Source organism: Macaca fascicularis, chromosome 7, assembly GCF_037993035.2.
Source record: "Macaca fascicularis isolate 582-1 chromosome 7, T2T-MFA8v1.1".
NCBI lineage: Eukaryota > Metazoa > Chordata > Mammalia > Primates > Cercopithecidae > Macaca > Macaca fascicularis.
Window position 1 is genome coordinate 19033909 of NC_088381.1, and position 14204 is coordinate 19048112.

At 41.0% G+C, this 14204-nt stretch overlaps 1 protein-coding gene across 27 annotated transcripts in view; it reads right to left on the minus strand.

Annotated features, from left to right (window-relative positions):
* Positions 1–14204, minus strand: part of ZNF106 (zinc finger protein 106) — an 81969-nt gene that overhangs the window by 16622 nt on the left and 51143 nt on the right. For 16 of the 27 annotated variants that reach the window (XM_073995596.1, XM_073995595.1, XM_045397202.2 and 13 more), the window contains 6 exons: positions 13661–13721; positions 11593–11934; positions 8505–9285; positions 8083–8138; positions 6672–6817; positions 4802–4936 (listed from right to left, as the gene is read on the minus strand). In XM_073995596.1, coding sequence (XP_073851697.1) covers positions 4802–4936; positions 6672–6817; positions 8083–8138; positions 8505–9285; positions 11593–11934; positions 13661–13721 — 1521 coding nt within the window. The remainder of the gene's footprint in view (positions 1–4801; positions 4937–6671; positions 6818–8082; positions 8139–8504; positions 9286–11592; positions 11935–13660; positions 13722–14204) is intronic. The other 11 variants (XM_073995597.1, XM_045397203.2, XM_073995600.1 and 8 more) reach the window with 1 other exon arrangement.

Consider the following 14204-nt stretch of genomic DNA (forward strand, 5'->3'; position numbering starts at 1 on the left):
TAAGAGACTTGCTTGTTTTTTGTCAATGTATGTTTAGAGATTTATTTATTTGTTTTTTGAAAGACAAGGTCTCCCTCTGTCTCCTGGCTAGAGTGCAGTGGCGTGATTACTGCTTACTGCAGCCTTGACCTCCGGGGCTCAAGGAATCCTCCCACCTCAGCCTCCTGAGTAGCTGGAACTGCAGGCGTGGGCCATCACGCACGCCTAGTTAATTTTTAAATTTTTTTTGGAGAGATGTGGTCTCGCCATGCTACCTAGGCTGTTTTGAACTCCTGGGCTCAAGCGATCCTCCCGACTTGGCCTCCTGAAGTGTTGGGATTATGGGCATGAATCACAGCACCTGGCTGTAGGAATTTAAAGGTGTAAGCCCCTTACAACATATACCAAACCTATGTTTGTCCTATCTTAAGTTACAGCTTTTTCCCCCGTTTTTATGTAAGACTATTTCTTGCCAAAATATGCTTACAATTTTTTTTCACAAGTTTGTATAATTTTTTACAGGTTTGTACAAGTTGCCTAGCTAGACTTGAACTCCTGGCCTCAAATGATCCTCCTACCGCAACCTCCCAAGGCACTGGGATTACAGACATGAGCCACCGTGCCCAGCCTCTTTTTGTAGTTTCTTGAATTTTAAAGCTTTCTTCTTTTCTAATACAAGCAATTAAAAATACAAATTTCCCTTTCAGCAATGCTTTAGCTGCATCCTACAAATGATATGTTGCATTTTCATTTAGTTAGATATTTTCTAATTTTCCTTGTGATTCCTTCTCTGAACCACCATAATTTAGAAGTATGTTATTTTCATCTCCCTATATTTGGGGATTTCCAAGATTTCTGTTACTGCTTTCTAATAAATGTCACTGTGGTTAGAAAACATACTCTGTATGATCTTGGTGCTTTTAAATTGATTGAGACTTATTTAATAGCCCAGTATGAGGGTCCTGGTGAATGTCTATGTGCGCATTCTTGAAAAACATGTGTATTCTGCAATTTTGAGTGGAGTGTTCTATAAATGCTAATTGGATCTTATTTGTTAATGGTGTTGTACAGTTCTTTTTTTTTTTTTTTTTTTTTGAAATGAAGTTTTTCTCTGTTGCCCAGGCTGGAGTACAGTGGCGCAATCTCAGCTCACTGCAACCTTCACCTCCCAGGTTCAAGTGATTCTCCTGCCTCAGCCTCCTGAGTAGCTGGGATTATAGGCACTACCACCAGGCCCAGCTAATTTTTTTGTATTCTTATTTTTGTTTGTTAATTTTTTGAGACAGAGTTTCATTCTGTTGCCCAGGCTGGAGTGCAGTGGCACAATCTTGGCTCACTGCAACCTCTGCCTCACAGGTTCAAGCAATTCTCCTGCCTCAGCCTCCTAAGTAGCTGGGACTACAGGCACGAGCACCACACCTGGCTAATTTTTGTATGAGGGGGTTTCAACATGTTGGTCAGGCTGGTCTCAAACTCCTGACCTCAGGTGATATGCCCACCTTGGCCTCCCAAAGTGCTGGAATTACAGGCATAAGCCACCACATCCAGCCTAATTTTTTTGTATTTTTAGTAGAGACAGGGTTTCACCATGTTGGCTAGTCTGGTCTCAAACTCCTGACCTCAAGTGATCCACCCGCCTCAGCCTCCCAAAGTGCTGGGATTACAGGCATGAGCCACCACATCCAGCTGGTGTTGTACAGTTCTTATATATCCTTGACGGTTTTTTATTTAGTAGTCTATCAATTATTGAGAAAGGGTTGTTGATGTCCCCAACTATAATTGTGAATTTGTCTATTTCTCCTTTCGGTTCTATCAGTTACTGTTTCATATATTTTAGAGTTCTGTTATTAGGTACCTGTACTTATAATTGTTGTATCGTTTGGCTGTGCTGACTCATCATTATGGAACGTCCTCCTTTCTCCAGTAGTACTGTCCTTTTCACTATTTAAAGGGATAGTGTCTCGCTCTGTCACCCAGGCTGGAGTGCAGTGGCATTGTCATAGCTCACTATAACCTCAAATTCCTCAGCTCAAATGATCCTCTCACCTCAACCTCCCAAGTAGCTAGGACTAGAGGTACATACAACCATGCTTACCTCACTTTTTCATTTTTTGTGGAGACAGGATCTCACTATGTTACCCAGACTGGTCTGGAACTTCTGGTCTCAAGCGATCTTCTCACCTCAGCCTCCCAAATTGGGATGCAGGCATGAGCCACAGTGCTCAGTCACTTGTTTTAAAGTCTACTTGCCCAATATTAACATAACCACTCCAGTTCTGTTACTATTTGGATAGTGTATCTTCTTCCATTCTTATTCTTTTACTTTCAACCCATTTTGTCTTTACATTTAAAGCAGTCTCTTTGGCTGGGCATGGTGGTGCATGCCTGTAATCCCAGCACTGTGGGAGACCAAAGCAGGGGGACTGCTTGTGCCCAGGAGCTTCAGACTAGTCTAGGCAACATAGCAAGACCCTCTTTCTAAAAAAAAAAAAAAAAAAAAAAAAAAAAATTAATTAGCAAACCATAGTGACGTGTGCCTGTAATCCCAATTACTTGGGAGGCTGAGGCAGGAGGATCACTTGAGCCCAGGAGTTCCAGCCTGCAGCGACTTATAATCACGCCACTGCACTCCAGCCAGGGTGACAGGCCAAGACCGTGTCTCAAAAATAAAAGTGTGTCTCTTGTAGACAACAAAGATTTTGATGTTACTTCTGTATCCAGTCAATTTCTGCCTTTTGATTTTAGTGTCAGTTCACTCACATTTAATATAATTATTAAATATGGGTAAATTTAGGTCTCCAATTTGCTATTTGCTTTCTATTTGTCTCATTTTTATTCCTCTATTTCTCCTTCTACCTTCTCTTGTATTAAGTATATTTTTAGCTTGCCATTTTAACCCCTCAACTGACTTTCTAAGCTCAATTTCTTTGCATTATTCTTTTTTTTTTTTTTTTTTTGAGAAGGAGTCTCGCTCTGGCACCCAGGCTGGAGTGCAGTGGCATGATCTTGGCTCACTGCAATCTCCGTCTCCCAGTTCAAGTGATTCTCCAGCCTCAGCCTCCCAAGTAGCTGGGATTACAGGTGTGCACCACCACGCCTGACTAATTTTTGTATTTTTAGTAGAGACGGGGTTTCACCAGGTTGGCCAGTCTGGTCTCGAACTCCTGACCTCATGATCCTCTTTGCATTATTAGTTTAGTAATTACTCTAGGGCAGTATTTCTCAAAGTGTGGTCCCCAAACCATCTCCATCAATATCACATAATACCTTATTAGAAGTGTGAATTCTTTTTGTTTGTTTTGGTTAATTTTTATGCTTTTTTGAGGTAGGCTGTTGTTCTGACACCCAGGCTGTAGTGAAGTGACACAATCATAGCTCACTATAACCTTGAACTTCTGGGCTCAAGTGATCCTCCCACCTCAGCCTCCGGAACAGCTAGGACTATAGGTATGAGCCACCACATCCAGTTCATTTTTATTTCTTTATAGAGACAGGGTCTTGCTATGTTGCCCAGGTTGGTCTTGAGCTCCTGGCCTCAAGCAGTCCTCCTGCTCTGGTCTTCCAAAGTGCTGGGATTACAGATATGAACCATAGTACCTGGCCTAGAAATGTAAATTCGTGAGTTTGACCCCAAGCCTACTGGATCAGAAGCTCTGGGAAGGGCTGCGTGTGGTGGCTCATGCCTGTAATCTCAGCACTTTGGGATGCCGAGGTGGGAGGATTGCCTGACTCCAGGAGCTCAAAACCAGCCCGAGCAACATGATGAGACCCTGTCTCTTAAAAAAACAAAAAACAAACAAAAAAACACCTCTGGGAGTGGGGACCAGTAATATGTGTTTTAACAAGCTGTCCAGGTCATTGTGATGCACACTAAAGTTGTAAGCCAGTGCCTCTAGGGATTACATTTTTAAAATTGTAACAATCTAGTTCAAATTAGTACTTATTCCCAGTAAAATATAAGAACCTTCTTCTAGCACAGCTCCATCCCCTCCCACTTCTTTATGTTCCTGTTATCACATATATTCCATCTATGTTATAAACTTAATGATAGCCTTAAAATTCTGCTTCATGTATCTCCATCTTTTAAAGAAATTAAGAACATACTGTATATAATTTTAAACATAATTTTCTCATTTCTTTCAGTGCATTTAAGTTTAAAAAACTCTCAGAGGAGATGTCCATTTCTAATTCTTCAGATTTAAAAAATTTATACATTTTTCTCTTTTTTTTTTTTCTGAGATGGAGTTTCGCTCTTGTTGCCAAGGCTGGAGTGCTGTGGCACGACCTCGGCTCACTGCAACCTCCGCCTCCTGGGTTCAAGCGATTCTCCTGCCTCAGCCTCCCAAGTAGCTGGGATTACAGGCATGCGCCACCACACCCGGCTAATTTTGTATTTTTAGTAGAGACGGGGTTTCTCCATGTTGGTCAGGCTGGTCTCGAACTCCCAACCTCAGGTGAATCCGCCCACCTCTGCCTCCCAAAGTGCTGGGACTACAGGCGTGAGCCACCACACCCAGCCTACATTTTTCTCTTTATTCTATCTAGGATTAATTTTGATATATGCTATGCATAACATTTGTGGCAAAGACCAAGGAAGGTATATTATTAATAGTAGGAAGTGAAAAAATACTGGTGGAGACAGAAAATACAGTTTATGTCTAAGTCTCATATCTACCTAAAGCTACAACAATGTGCTAAACATTGTTTAGAAGCGAAAAGGAGACAGTGGGTAGAATGAAGCATCTGCCAGTGTCTCCACTCCACACAGTAAATACAAAGCGACTCAATATGAACCACTTTGGATTTCTCTGGACCCACCTACCTTAACATTATAGCAGCGGACGGTATGGTCACTGGAGCCGGTGTAAAGGGCAGCGTTCTTCCCGGAGGTCTGAGTCACCAGGAGGCAGTTCACTTTCGAGGTATGGCCCTCAAAGACACCAACACATTTCCGACTCTAAAGTTTAAGCACAGACCAGATTATTACTTATGAGATATAGAAGGATTAGATAATATATTTCCTCAAAAAAAAAAAAAAGATGCTAAAACATTCAGTTCACTGCTGTATCCTCAGTGTCTAAAACAGCACCTGGTATACAAAAGATGTTCAGTAAATGTATGCTCACCAAATGCCCAGCAAACAGTCATAGGCAATGAGGTATCTGAAAGTATATGTTAGTTGAGCCATACCAAAAAATATTTACGACAATTCACTTTAAGATAGCCAGAATTTTAATTAATGTTTAGGGCAAAGCTTCTTTCTGACACGGACCAAGGACCTAGCAAATCCAAACTGTAGCTAATTACCCACAAAAGATGTGCATTTGATAAGCAGCTTGTGAGAATGCACCATGGTATTCAAAAACATATCAGGTGCTATCACAGGTCTAGTGGTTCTGGTGCTGTTTCTCTTTTTTTCTTTTTTTCTTTTTTTTTGAGATGGAGTCTCGCTCTGTCACCTAGGCTGGAGTGCAGTGGCGCGATCTCGGCTGACTGCAAGCTCTGTCTCTTAGATTCACGCCATTCTCCTGCCTCAGGCTCCCGAGTAGCTGGGACTACAGGCACCCGCCACCACGCCTGGCTAGTTTTTTGTATTTTTAGTAGAGACGGGGTTTCATCATGTTAGCCAGGATGGTCTCGATCTCCTGACCTCGTGATCCACCCGCCTCGGCCTCCCAAAGTGCTGGGATTACAGGCGTGAGCCACTGTACCTGGCCTCTGGTGTTGTTTCTTAAGGGTACATTCCAAATGTTATCTCAGTGCACATACTGAGATCTATTTAGAATGTACATGTATACATACACATACATATTTTGATATCCTGTTCCCCTAGATCTTACACCTATACATCCTGGTAGCATTGCTTCCTTTTTTCAGTCATTCGTGTTCATCCTCATATCATTAAGCTAAAGGAATCTACATACCTGTTGCCTATAGCAAACACATTTTCCTGGTCCATCATCTAACTTTTTAATTTTCACTGACTCTAGCAATTTTAAATATTTTCATGGTGTTCATTCAGACAACATCATGTTCCTCAAATTTCTTAAGCTGTCATTGTTCATAATTAGTTTATGAACAAATTCAAATTCAAAACTCAAAAGTTCATTCTTTTGACAGTAACAAGCATCAGATAATACTAAGTGTGAGGTAGTGGAAAAGTGTTGCTCTCCTTAATAACTCGAACTCTGTAATCAATCACTTGTTAGGGAAAATACCTCCTCCAATACTTCCCCATATTCGCTTCATCCTTCCTCTATTATGTAGCTGCTACGCAAGTGACCCCATTACCAACTCCAGTGTTGGGACCTGAACAGTCCAAGACCACTGGTATAATCCCAACCCCCTTTTGCCACAGGCAAAAGTGATCGTTCAGGGAATAAAACACAGGACCCTTTTGTGCTGGTGGGAGGGAAAAAGAGACCCCAGCGGCTCCTGACATTTACCTTGTGATCAGGAGGGGAACTAGCTTTCAGAAACAGGTAATACCAGAGAAGGCAGAGTAGAGAGACAAAAAGAAATTAAGTCCCCAATGACCTTGTGGAGCTACTGGATCAAATGCATCTAAAGTCAATCTAAGGCCCACCCCTTCCTCCAGACAGCCAACAAATTCCCTTTATTGTTTAAAAGAGTATAAACTGGATTTTCCAAAACCTGCAACCAAAAACATACTACATGTTCTATCAACTTACCACCAGATTATAAACCCGGACAGTTTTATCTGCTGAACAGGTATATAGTAAGTTCCCAAATATCTGAATTGCATTTACAGCAGCTTGGTGCCCCTCAAAGCTTCCTTCTGTGGGCTCATCATCATCTCCTGGCTCTGAAGATATTTCTGGAAAACAAGAGTAGGTTTCAGAGACATGTCTGCTACGTCTGAAAAGACCCTCAAAAATCAGAACTATTATACAATACAGCAGTCCCTAGATTAAACCAAAAGTAGATCCCCTTAAAGCTTAGTTCCCCTATCAGACTACTCCAATTCTGATTACACATCTTCACTATGAAGACTGCATAATAAGCAAAGGCCTTTCACTTAGGAAAAAGATAGATAATTATATAACGAGCTTTTGGGCTGGGTGTGGTGGCTCACACCTGTAATCCCAATACTTTGGGAGGCTGAGGTGGGCAAATCACCTGAGGCCAGGAGTTCGAGACTAGCCTGGCCAAGATGGTGAAACCCTGTCTCTACTAAAAATACAAAAATTAGCTGGGCATGGTGGCGTGTGCCTGTAGTCCCAGTTACTTAGGGAGTCTGAGGCAGGAGAATCACTTGAACCCAGGGGCAGAGGTTGCAGTTAGCTGAGATCACACCACTGGACTCCAGCCGGGGGGCGGGGCAAGACTCTGCCTCAAAAACAAACAACGAAACAAATAAATAAATAAATAAATAAATAAATAAATAAATAAAAGCTTTGAGTGATACTTGGAAGGTACCCAACCTCTCCCACACTTCCAAAAAGTTATTTCTTTGAGTAAGGTAGTATTCCTTAAGCAGTTCCTTCTGAAAGCAAATATCCTTAGAGCCAATGAAACCTTAATACTAATTAGTTGAACAGGTAAGGGAGCTGGATAAGACAGATTAGAAGGGCCAGGCATGATGGCTTACACCTGTAATCCCAGCACTTTAGGAGGCTGAGGCGTGAGGATCACTTGAGGCCAGGAGTTGGAGACCAGCCTGGCCAACATGATGAAACTCTGTCTCTACTAAAAATACAAAAAAAAATTTGCCAGGCATGATGGCACGCACCTGTGGTCCCAGCTATTTGGGAGGCTGAGGCAGGAGAACTGCTTGAACCTGGGAGGTGGAAGTTGCAGTGAGCAGAGATCATGTCACTGCACTCCAGCCTAGGTGACAAAGCAAGACTCCGTTACAATCAATCAATCAATCAATAAGACAGATGAAAATAAGAATCTGAAAGACCAGAATTTGAGGTTTTAAGAATAGCAGAACTGTTGATCAAGGCAATCCTCTTGGTGATAAACCTGTCCCCATTCTCTTATTCTATAAATATATTTAAGTAGGTTTAAATTCTGGCTTTAATATTTACAACGCTTTTAATTCTGTGGTTAATTTAAATAAAACTGAACAGCAAATACCTGAAGAATTCTTTGATCCTTTTATGGAAGAGATCACAGTCTGAGTTTCTGCCACACTACAAAATAATAGCAAAAGTGTTCTCAGCATCTGTGTGAACAGGGCGGGTAGCAAAAGTAAAAATTTCCTGACTCAAAGGATTTTTCTAAACAATGGGCAAAGTAGCAATGATATAAGAAATTAGTTTTTCCATCTGAAATTTCTAAAGGAAGGGAAATAAAAGCAGAGTGAATATTTATAACACAGTCAAAAGAGAAAGCAGAAAATCTCTACTGCCGAGCTTTAATTTTTCCATGTCCACAATCCCTGCTGCATTCACGTAAATTTTGATTTTTAAATAAATTCTGATTCATAATTTAAAATTCTATTAAAAAAAATAAAGTTGGTGAAAGTTCTTCTGACTGGACCAATACAATACTCTTACCTTACAGGGATGCCGTCTTTATAGCGAGTGCCAATTTCACTGGTCGAGCTAACTTCATCACACCCAGAACGAGAAGTTTCTAGCAGGTTTTGCTCTGTAGAGTTCCAAATATCCTTTTTAGATGGGCTGTCTGGTTTCTCTTCTCCTGATTCTGAAGAATCAATGGCTACTACTTCTAACTGAGGATTAGGAATTTCTAGGACTTCCAGAGACGAGTCACTATCTGGCTCATCTCTGACACTCCCTTGCTCCCGACCAGTCCTGCTGTCTTCCCAAGTGGAGGTTGTTACTTTCCCCCCTTTAATTAACTTTCCAGCTTTTACTTTCCTTACGGGTTTAACAGTCAAAACATCCTGTTCAGTGTCACTATTCTCAGGAACATGGGCAGCCCGTAGACTTTTCTTCTTCCGAAGTTTCTTCTTTTTCTTGCTTCCCCTAGTCTCAGCTGATGTCAAAGTGGATTCTGCCTGTTGTTCAGGCTGGTCAGCTGGAGAGTGGGGTTCCTTTTCCAAAGGGGTTTCTGAAGCAAAAGACAATCTTAGAAAAGAACTAGTATAGGCTTCAGACCCACTATTGCCTCTGGTTGGCTCTTCCCCCTCTTTATTTATGCTAGAAAGACCAGCTGATTGGGAAGAGGGAGAGTTCTCTCTGTTTCTGGTATTTCTTTGCTCCACAGAAAACTTCAGTTCTTGGCTAGGCTCATGGAAACTTTCTGTTGACTCTGATAAGGACAATCTAGCAGTGATGACTGGATAAACTGGACAACTGTCACTGATCTCTCCTGAATTGAGAGGAAAACAATTATTGCATCCTTTTTTGTGTTTGCTGCAATTTATCACTGACTGAAACTCTACCAAATATTTCAATGAGATGTTCACAAAACCATGAGTGTTTCAGCTGGTATCTCACCCCTCAGTTTCCCATCACCTACATACACTCCTATGACAGCACTTACTACCCTCTGCCTTGCGTGAATGTCACAGACACTGTGTGTCTTATTCCCTACAAAAGCTCCTTGTGGGGAGGGATTGTTTCTATTAATCTTTTTTCTTGTTTTAAATGTCCACACATTTAACACTGTGTTTTATTCTTAGCAGACACTTATATGTCTACTTAGCTGAAGTCCTTTTACTTTTATTTCTCTGAAGTTTTCATTATCCCCACCCATCCAATTTAGCTACACCCTAGTAGTTAAAAAATTTGCTGACTTAGAAATGTCAATTTCCTTTGACTTAATTACTTCATGTCTAGGAGTTAAAAGTGATGAAATAATCACAGACGTACTCAAAGACATATACAACGCAGTGTTATACAGAATATGAAGTCAGAAAACTAAATATTCAAAAAAGATTCACCACTTAAATTATTGTATATTCAAATTATGCAACTATTCAAATATTATGCAACTTGTAATATAAAATATTTTAGATAAATTATTTTTACGACAGAAAAATCATAATACATTAAATGGAAAAAGTCAGGTTATATATGATTGCTCCTTTGTATAAGTTGTACATGTAAACACAAAAACATGATTTAAGAAAGACTGAAATAATATGTAATATGAAAAACAGTACCAAAATATTTCATGTAATCCATAAATATATACACCTATTATGTACCCACAAAAATTTTAAATAATTTTTAAAAATATGCTAGGGACTGGGCACGGTGGCTTACGTCTGTAATCCCAGCATTTTGGGAGGCTGAGGAGGGCGGATCACTCAAGGTCAGGAGTTCAAGACCAGCTTGGCCAACATGGTGAAACCCTGTCTCTATTAAAAATACATAAATTAGCTGGGCATGATGGTGGGCACCTGAAATCCCAGCTATTCAGGAGCCTGAGACAAGACAATCACTTGAACCTGGGAGGTAGACGTTGCAGTGAGCCAAGAGCACGCCACTGAACACCAGCCTGGACAACAAAAAGCGAAATTCTGCCTTAAAAAAAAAAAAAAAGTTGCTTTTATATATATATATATATATATATATATATATATATATATATATATATATATATATATATATATATATATATATATATATATATATATGCTAAGCCAGGCACAGTGGCTCACATCCATAATCCAAGCACTTTGGGAGGCCAAGGTGGGTGGATCACTTGAGCCCAGGAGATCAAGACCAGCCTGGGTAACATGGTGATTCCCCATCTCTACAAAAAAAAAAAAAAAAAAAAAAATACAAAAACGAGCCGGGCATGGTGGCAGGCGTCTGTAGTCCTAGCTACTCCGGAGGCTGAGGTGGGAGCATCATCTGAGCCCAGGAGGTCAAGCCTGTGGTGAGCTGTGATTGTGCCACCGCACTCCAGCCTGAGGGACAGAGTGAGACTCTGTCTCAATAAACAAATAAGCTATACATTTGATACTAACATCTAGATTAATATTGCAACACAGTACTGGTAGTAAAATCTAGAGTAATTTTTTAGACTTTTTGCTTTTGCTTAGGAAACCACACGATGCCAGTTTGTTGGACTTAATTTTCAAATACAGCACCACTGTGGTAATGCAAACTTCTAACAGGATTTTACATAGCTTAGATATATTCTCAAATGATAACCAGGTAAGTGTTATTTTTTGAAAAGAGTGAAAACCCTGGCTATTTCTCAACACAAACTTCTTAGTAGATGATTCCAAACCCCATCATGGCCACCTGCCTCTCGAGCTTATATTAATCCTGGTTTGTATTTGAGATTATATAGACAGTTAAGTGCAAAGAAATTCAGAGGATAGACCTTATTTAGAAAATTGGTTGAATTAACTTCAACCTCATTTATTTCACACAAAACAAATTTTATACTTATCCTAATAAATGGAACCTTGTGGGTATTAATACAAAGTCAACTCTAACCCTAGATTATAGGAAATGATAGAAAATGACTGATATTTAAATTACATTCTCTAAAATACTTTAAAAGAATCTTCCTGTATATATGAAGAGAATTTCAGTGAAAAATTAGTTGTATTTGCTCATTTTAGTTTTAATGAGCAAGTATGGCTTATATTACTCATATAAAAATGCCCCAGTCCCACTACTGGGATGCCCTTAACCCAAAGAAAAGCTTACATACTATTAGCTTCCAGTAGTTCGTTGGACACATTGCAGGCAGAGCTTGGTGGCACAGCATTCACAGTCTCATCTTGTTCAGGAGACATGGGCTCTTGTTTAATCTGAACGGATGAGTCTGGAGCAGGGACACTGCCATGGGTTTGGAAAGTAGGAGATGTGGTTATTTGAAGAGAGGCTCCGGTGGGTGATGGAGACACATGGGAAGATGGAGGCTCCAGAAAAAGTGGAAAAAAGGGAGTGGGCAGCAGTGCGGCATCAACAGATGTTTGAGATCTACTGTTCCTTCGTTCTCGTGTGAGGCTACAGGGAACCTGGTCTGGGTGCTCAGAAGGTTCGTATGTTTCTAGAATGGGAAACAGACATACACAGAAATGCAAAAATGTTATCTGAAAAGTCATTTGTTTCTGAGCTAATTTGTATATTTAAACATTAGAAAAGAATTTTAAGTTAGTAAGTATATTAGTATAGTCTGTCATAATTCTCTGAAATATAGAGAATATAATCTCTACAACCACCAAGGATACAGACAGAATAGGCATCAACATTCTTTTTTTTTCGATAGGGTCTCGCTTTGTCACCCAGGCTGCAGTGCATGGACTCAAGCAATCCTCCTGCCTCAGCCTCCCAAGCAGCTGGGATTATAGGCACATGCCACTATGCCCAGTTATTATTGTTATTATTTTTTCGAGACAGAGTCTCACTCTGTCACCCAGGCTGGAGTGCAGTGGCGCAATCTCGGCTCACTGCAACCTCTGCCTCCCAAGTTCGAGCGATTCTCCTGCCTCAGCGTCCTGAGTAGCTGGGATTACCGGCGCACGCCACCATGCCCAGCTAATTTTTGTATTTTTAGTAGGGATGGGGTTTCACCATGTTGGTCAGGCTGGAATTATTAATTATTAATAATTAATAATTTTTGTATTTATTTCTAGAGACAGGGTTTCACCATGTTGCTTGGGCTGGTCTCAAACTCCTGGGCTCAAGGAATCCACCTGCCTCAGATTCCCAAAGTGCTGGGATTACAGGCATGAGCCACTGTGCCTGGCTACATTCCAATTTTTCAAATCTTAAATGACTTATCCAAAGTTATATAGGTTACTAATGGAAAAGCGAAGATTTGAATCCAGGCCTCTTGATTCCTAATCAAAACTTTTTCCAAAACATATTGTCTGTTGCTAAACATTTTTGGGATGCACCATCTACAGACCTTTCTATAGAAGGATGAAACTGGCCAGGCGTGGTGGCTCAGGCCTGTAATCCTAACCATTTGGGAGGTCAAGTTAGGAGGATTGCTTGAGCCCAGGAGTTTGGGACTATCCTGGGAAACACTGGGAGATCCCATCTCTATAAAAACATTTTTAAAATTTTTATAACTTTTTATAATTTTATATAACTTTTTATAATTTTTATAACCTTTAAATTTTAACGATTTTAAATTATAACTTTATAAAATTAAAAGTTAAAAATTTTAATAACCAGGCATGGTGACACACATCTGTAGTCCCAGCTACTGGGGGGAGTGAGGTGGGAAGATCACTAGAGCCCAGGAGGTCGAGGCTGCAATGAGCCGTGATCATGCCACTGCGCTCCAGCCTGAGTGACAGAGCAAGGCCCTGTCTCAAAGAAACAAAAAAGGATGAAACCAAGGAGACAGGAGAGAAATAACATGATCTTTTCATGACTACTTTTCATTTCCCTCAAAGAGAACAAAAAGGCCTGGTGCAGTGGCTCACGCCTGTAATCCCAGCACTTTGGGAGGCTGAGGCAGGCAGATCACCTGAGGTCAGGAATTTGAGACCAGTCTGGCCAACATGGTGAAACCCTGTCTCTACTAAAAATACAAAAATTAGCTGGGGGTGGGGTGGGCACCTGTAATTCCAGCTAATCAACTGCTGAGGCACGAGAATCACTTGAACCTGGGAGGCAGAGGTTGCAGTGAGCAGAGATTGCATCACTGCACTCCAGCCTAGGGGATAGAGCAAGACGCTGTCTAAAAAACCAAAAACGAACAAACAAACAAAAAAAACAGAACAAAAAAGTAACAAGCTATCCATCAGATGCTCTCTGAATACCTTGTAATCCCTGTAGAATCTGTATTCTATGGGTCCTCAGTGCACTCATCTCCATAGTTATCTAAAAATAAAGTATTTTATTAAGCATTTTGAAATCCAACTTGTAGGGTCCTCTAGGTCTCCCCACTTTTCTTCTATATCCTGACCAAAAATCAGTGTTTTGACTGCTCTGTGACCCAGCCAGCTGCAGGTTTTCCCCAGCAGGCTTGAACCCCACCTGGGGCCTTGAAGAATCCCAGGCACTGATAAAAGTATCTAGGTTGTTGCCCGAAACACTGAAAGAAATTGGCCCTGGCCTGGAGCCGAATTCCTTCAACCCTCATATAAACTCCACATCCCGCCCGCTGGCTGTGGATGTACCTAGGGAGAACACTCCTTCCTTGCTGTCCCTTGTCGGGACTGCTGCAGCCTACTCTGTAAGTCAGCTCTGCTAATAAATGCTTTGGACTCATCACCCCAGCATTTCGTGCTTCTTTCTTTGGAATCCTAACTGTCCCCCATTAGGCACAGTCTGGGCACTTCCCTTGTGGAAACTCCCCTGCCA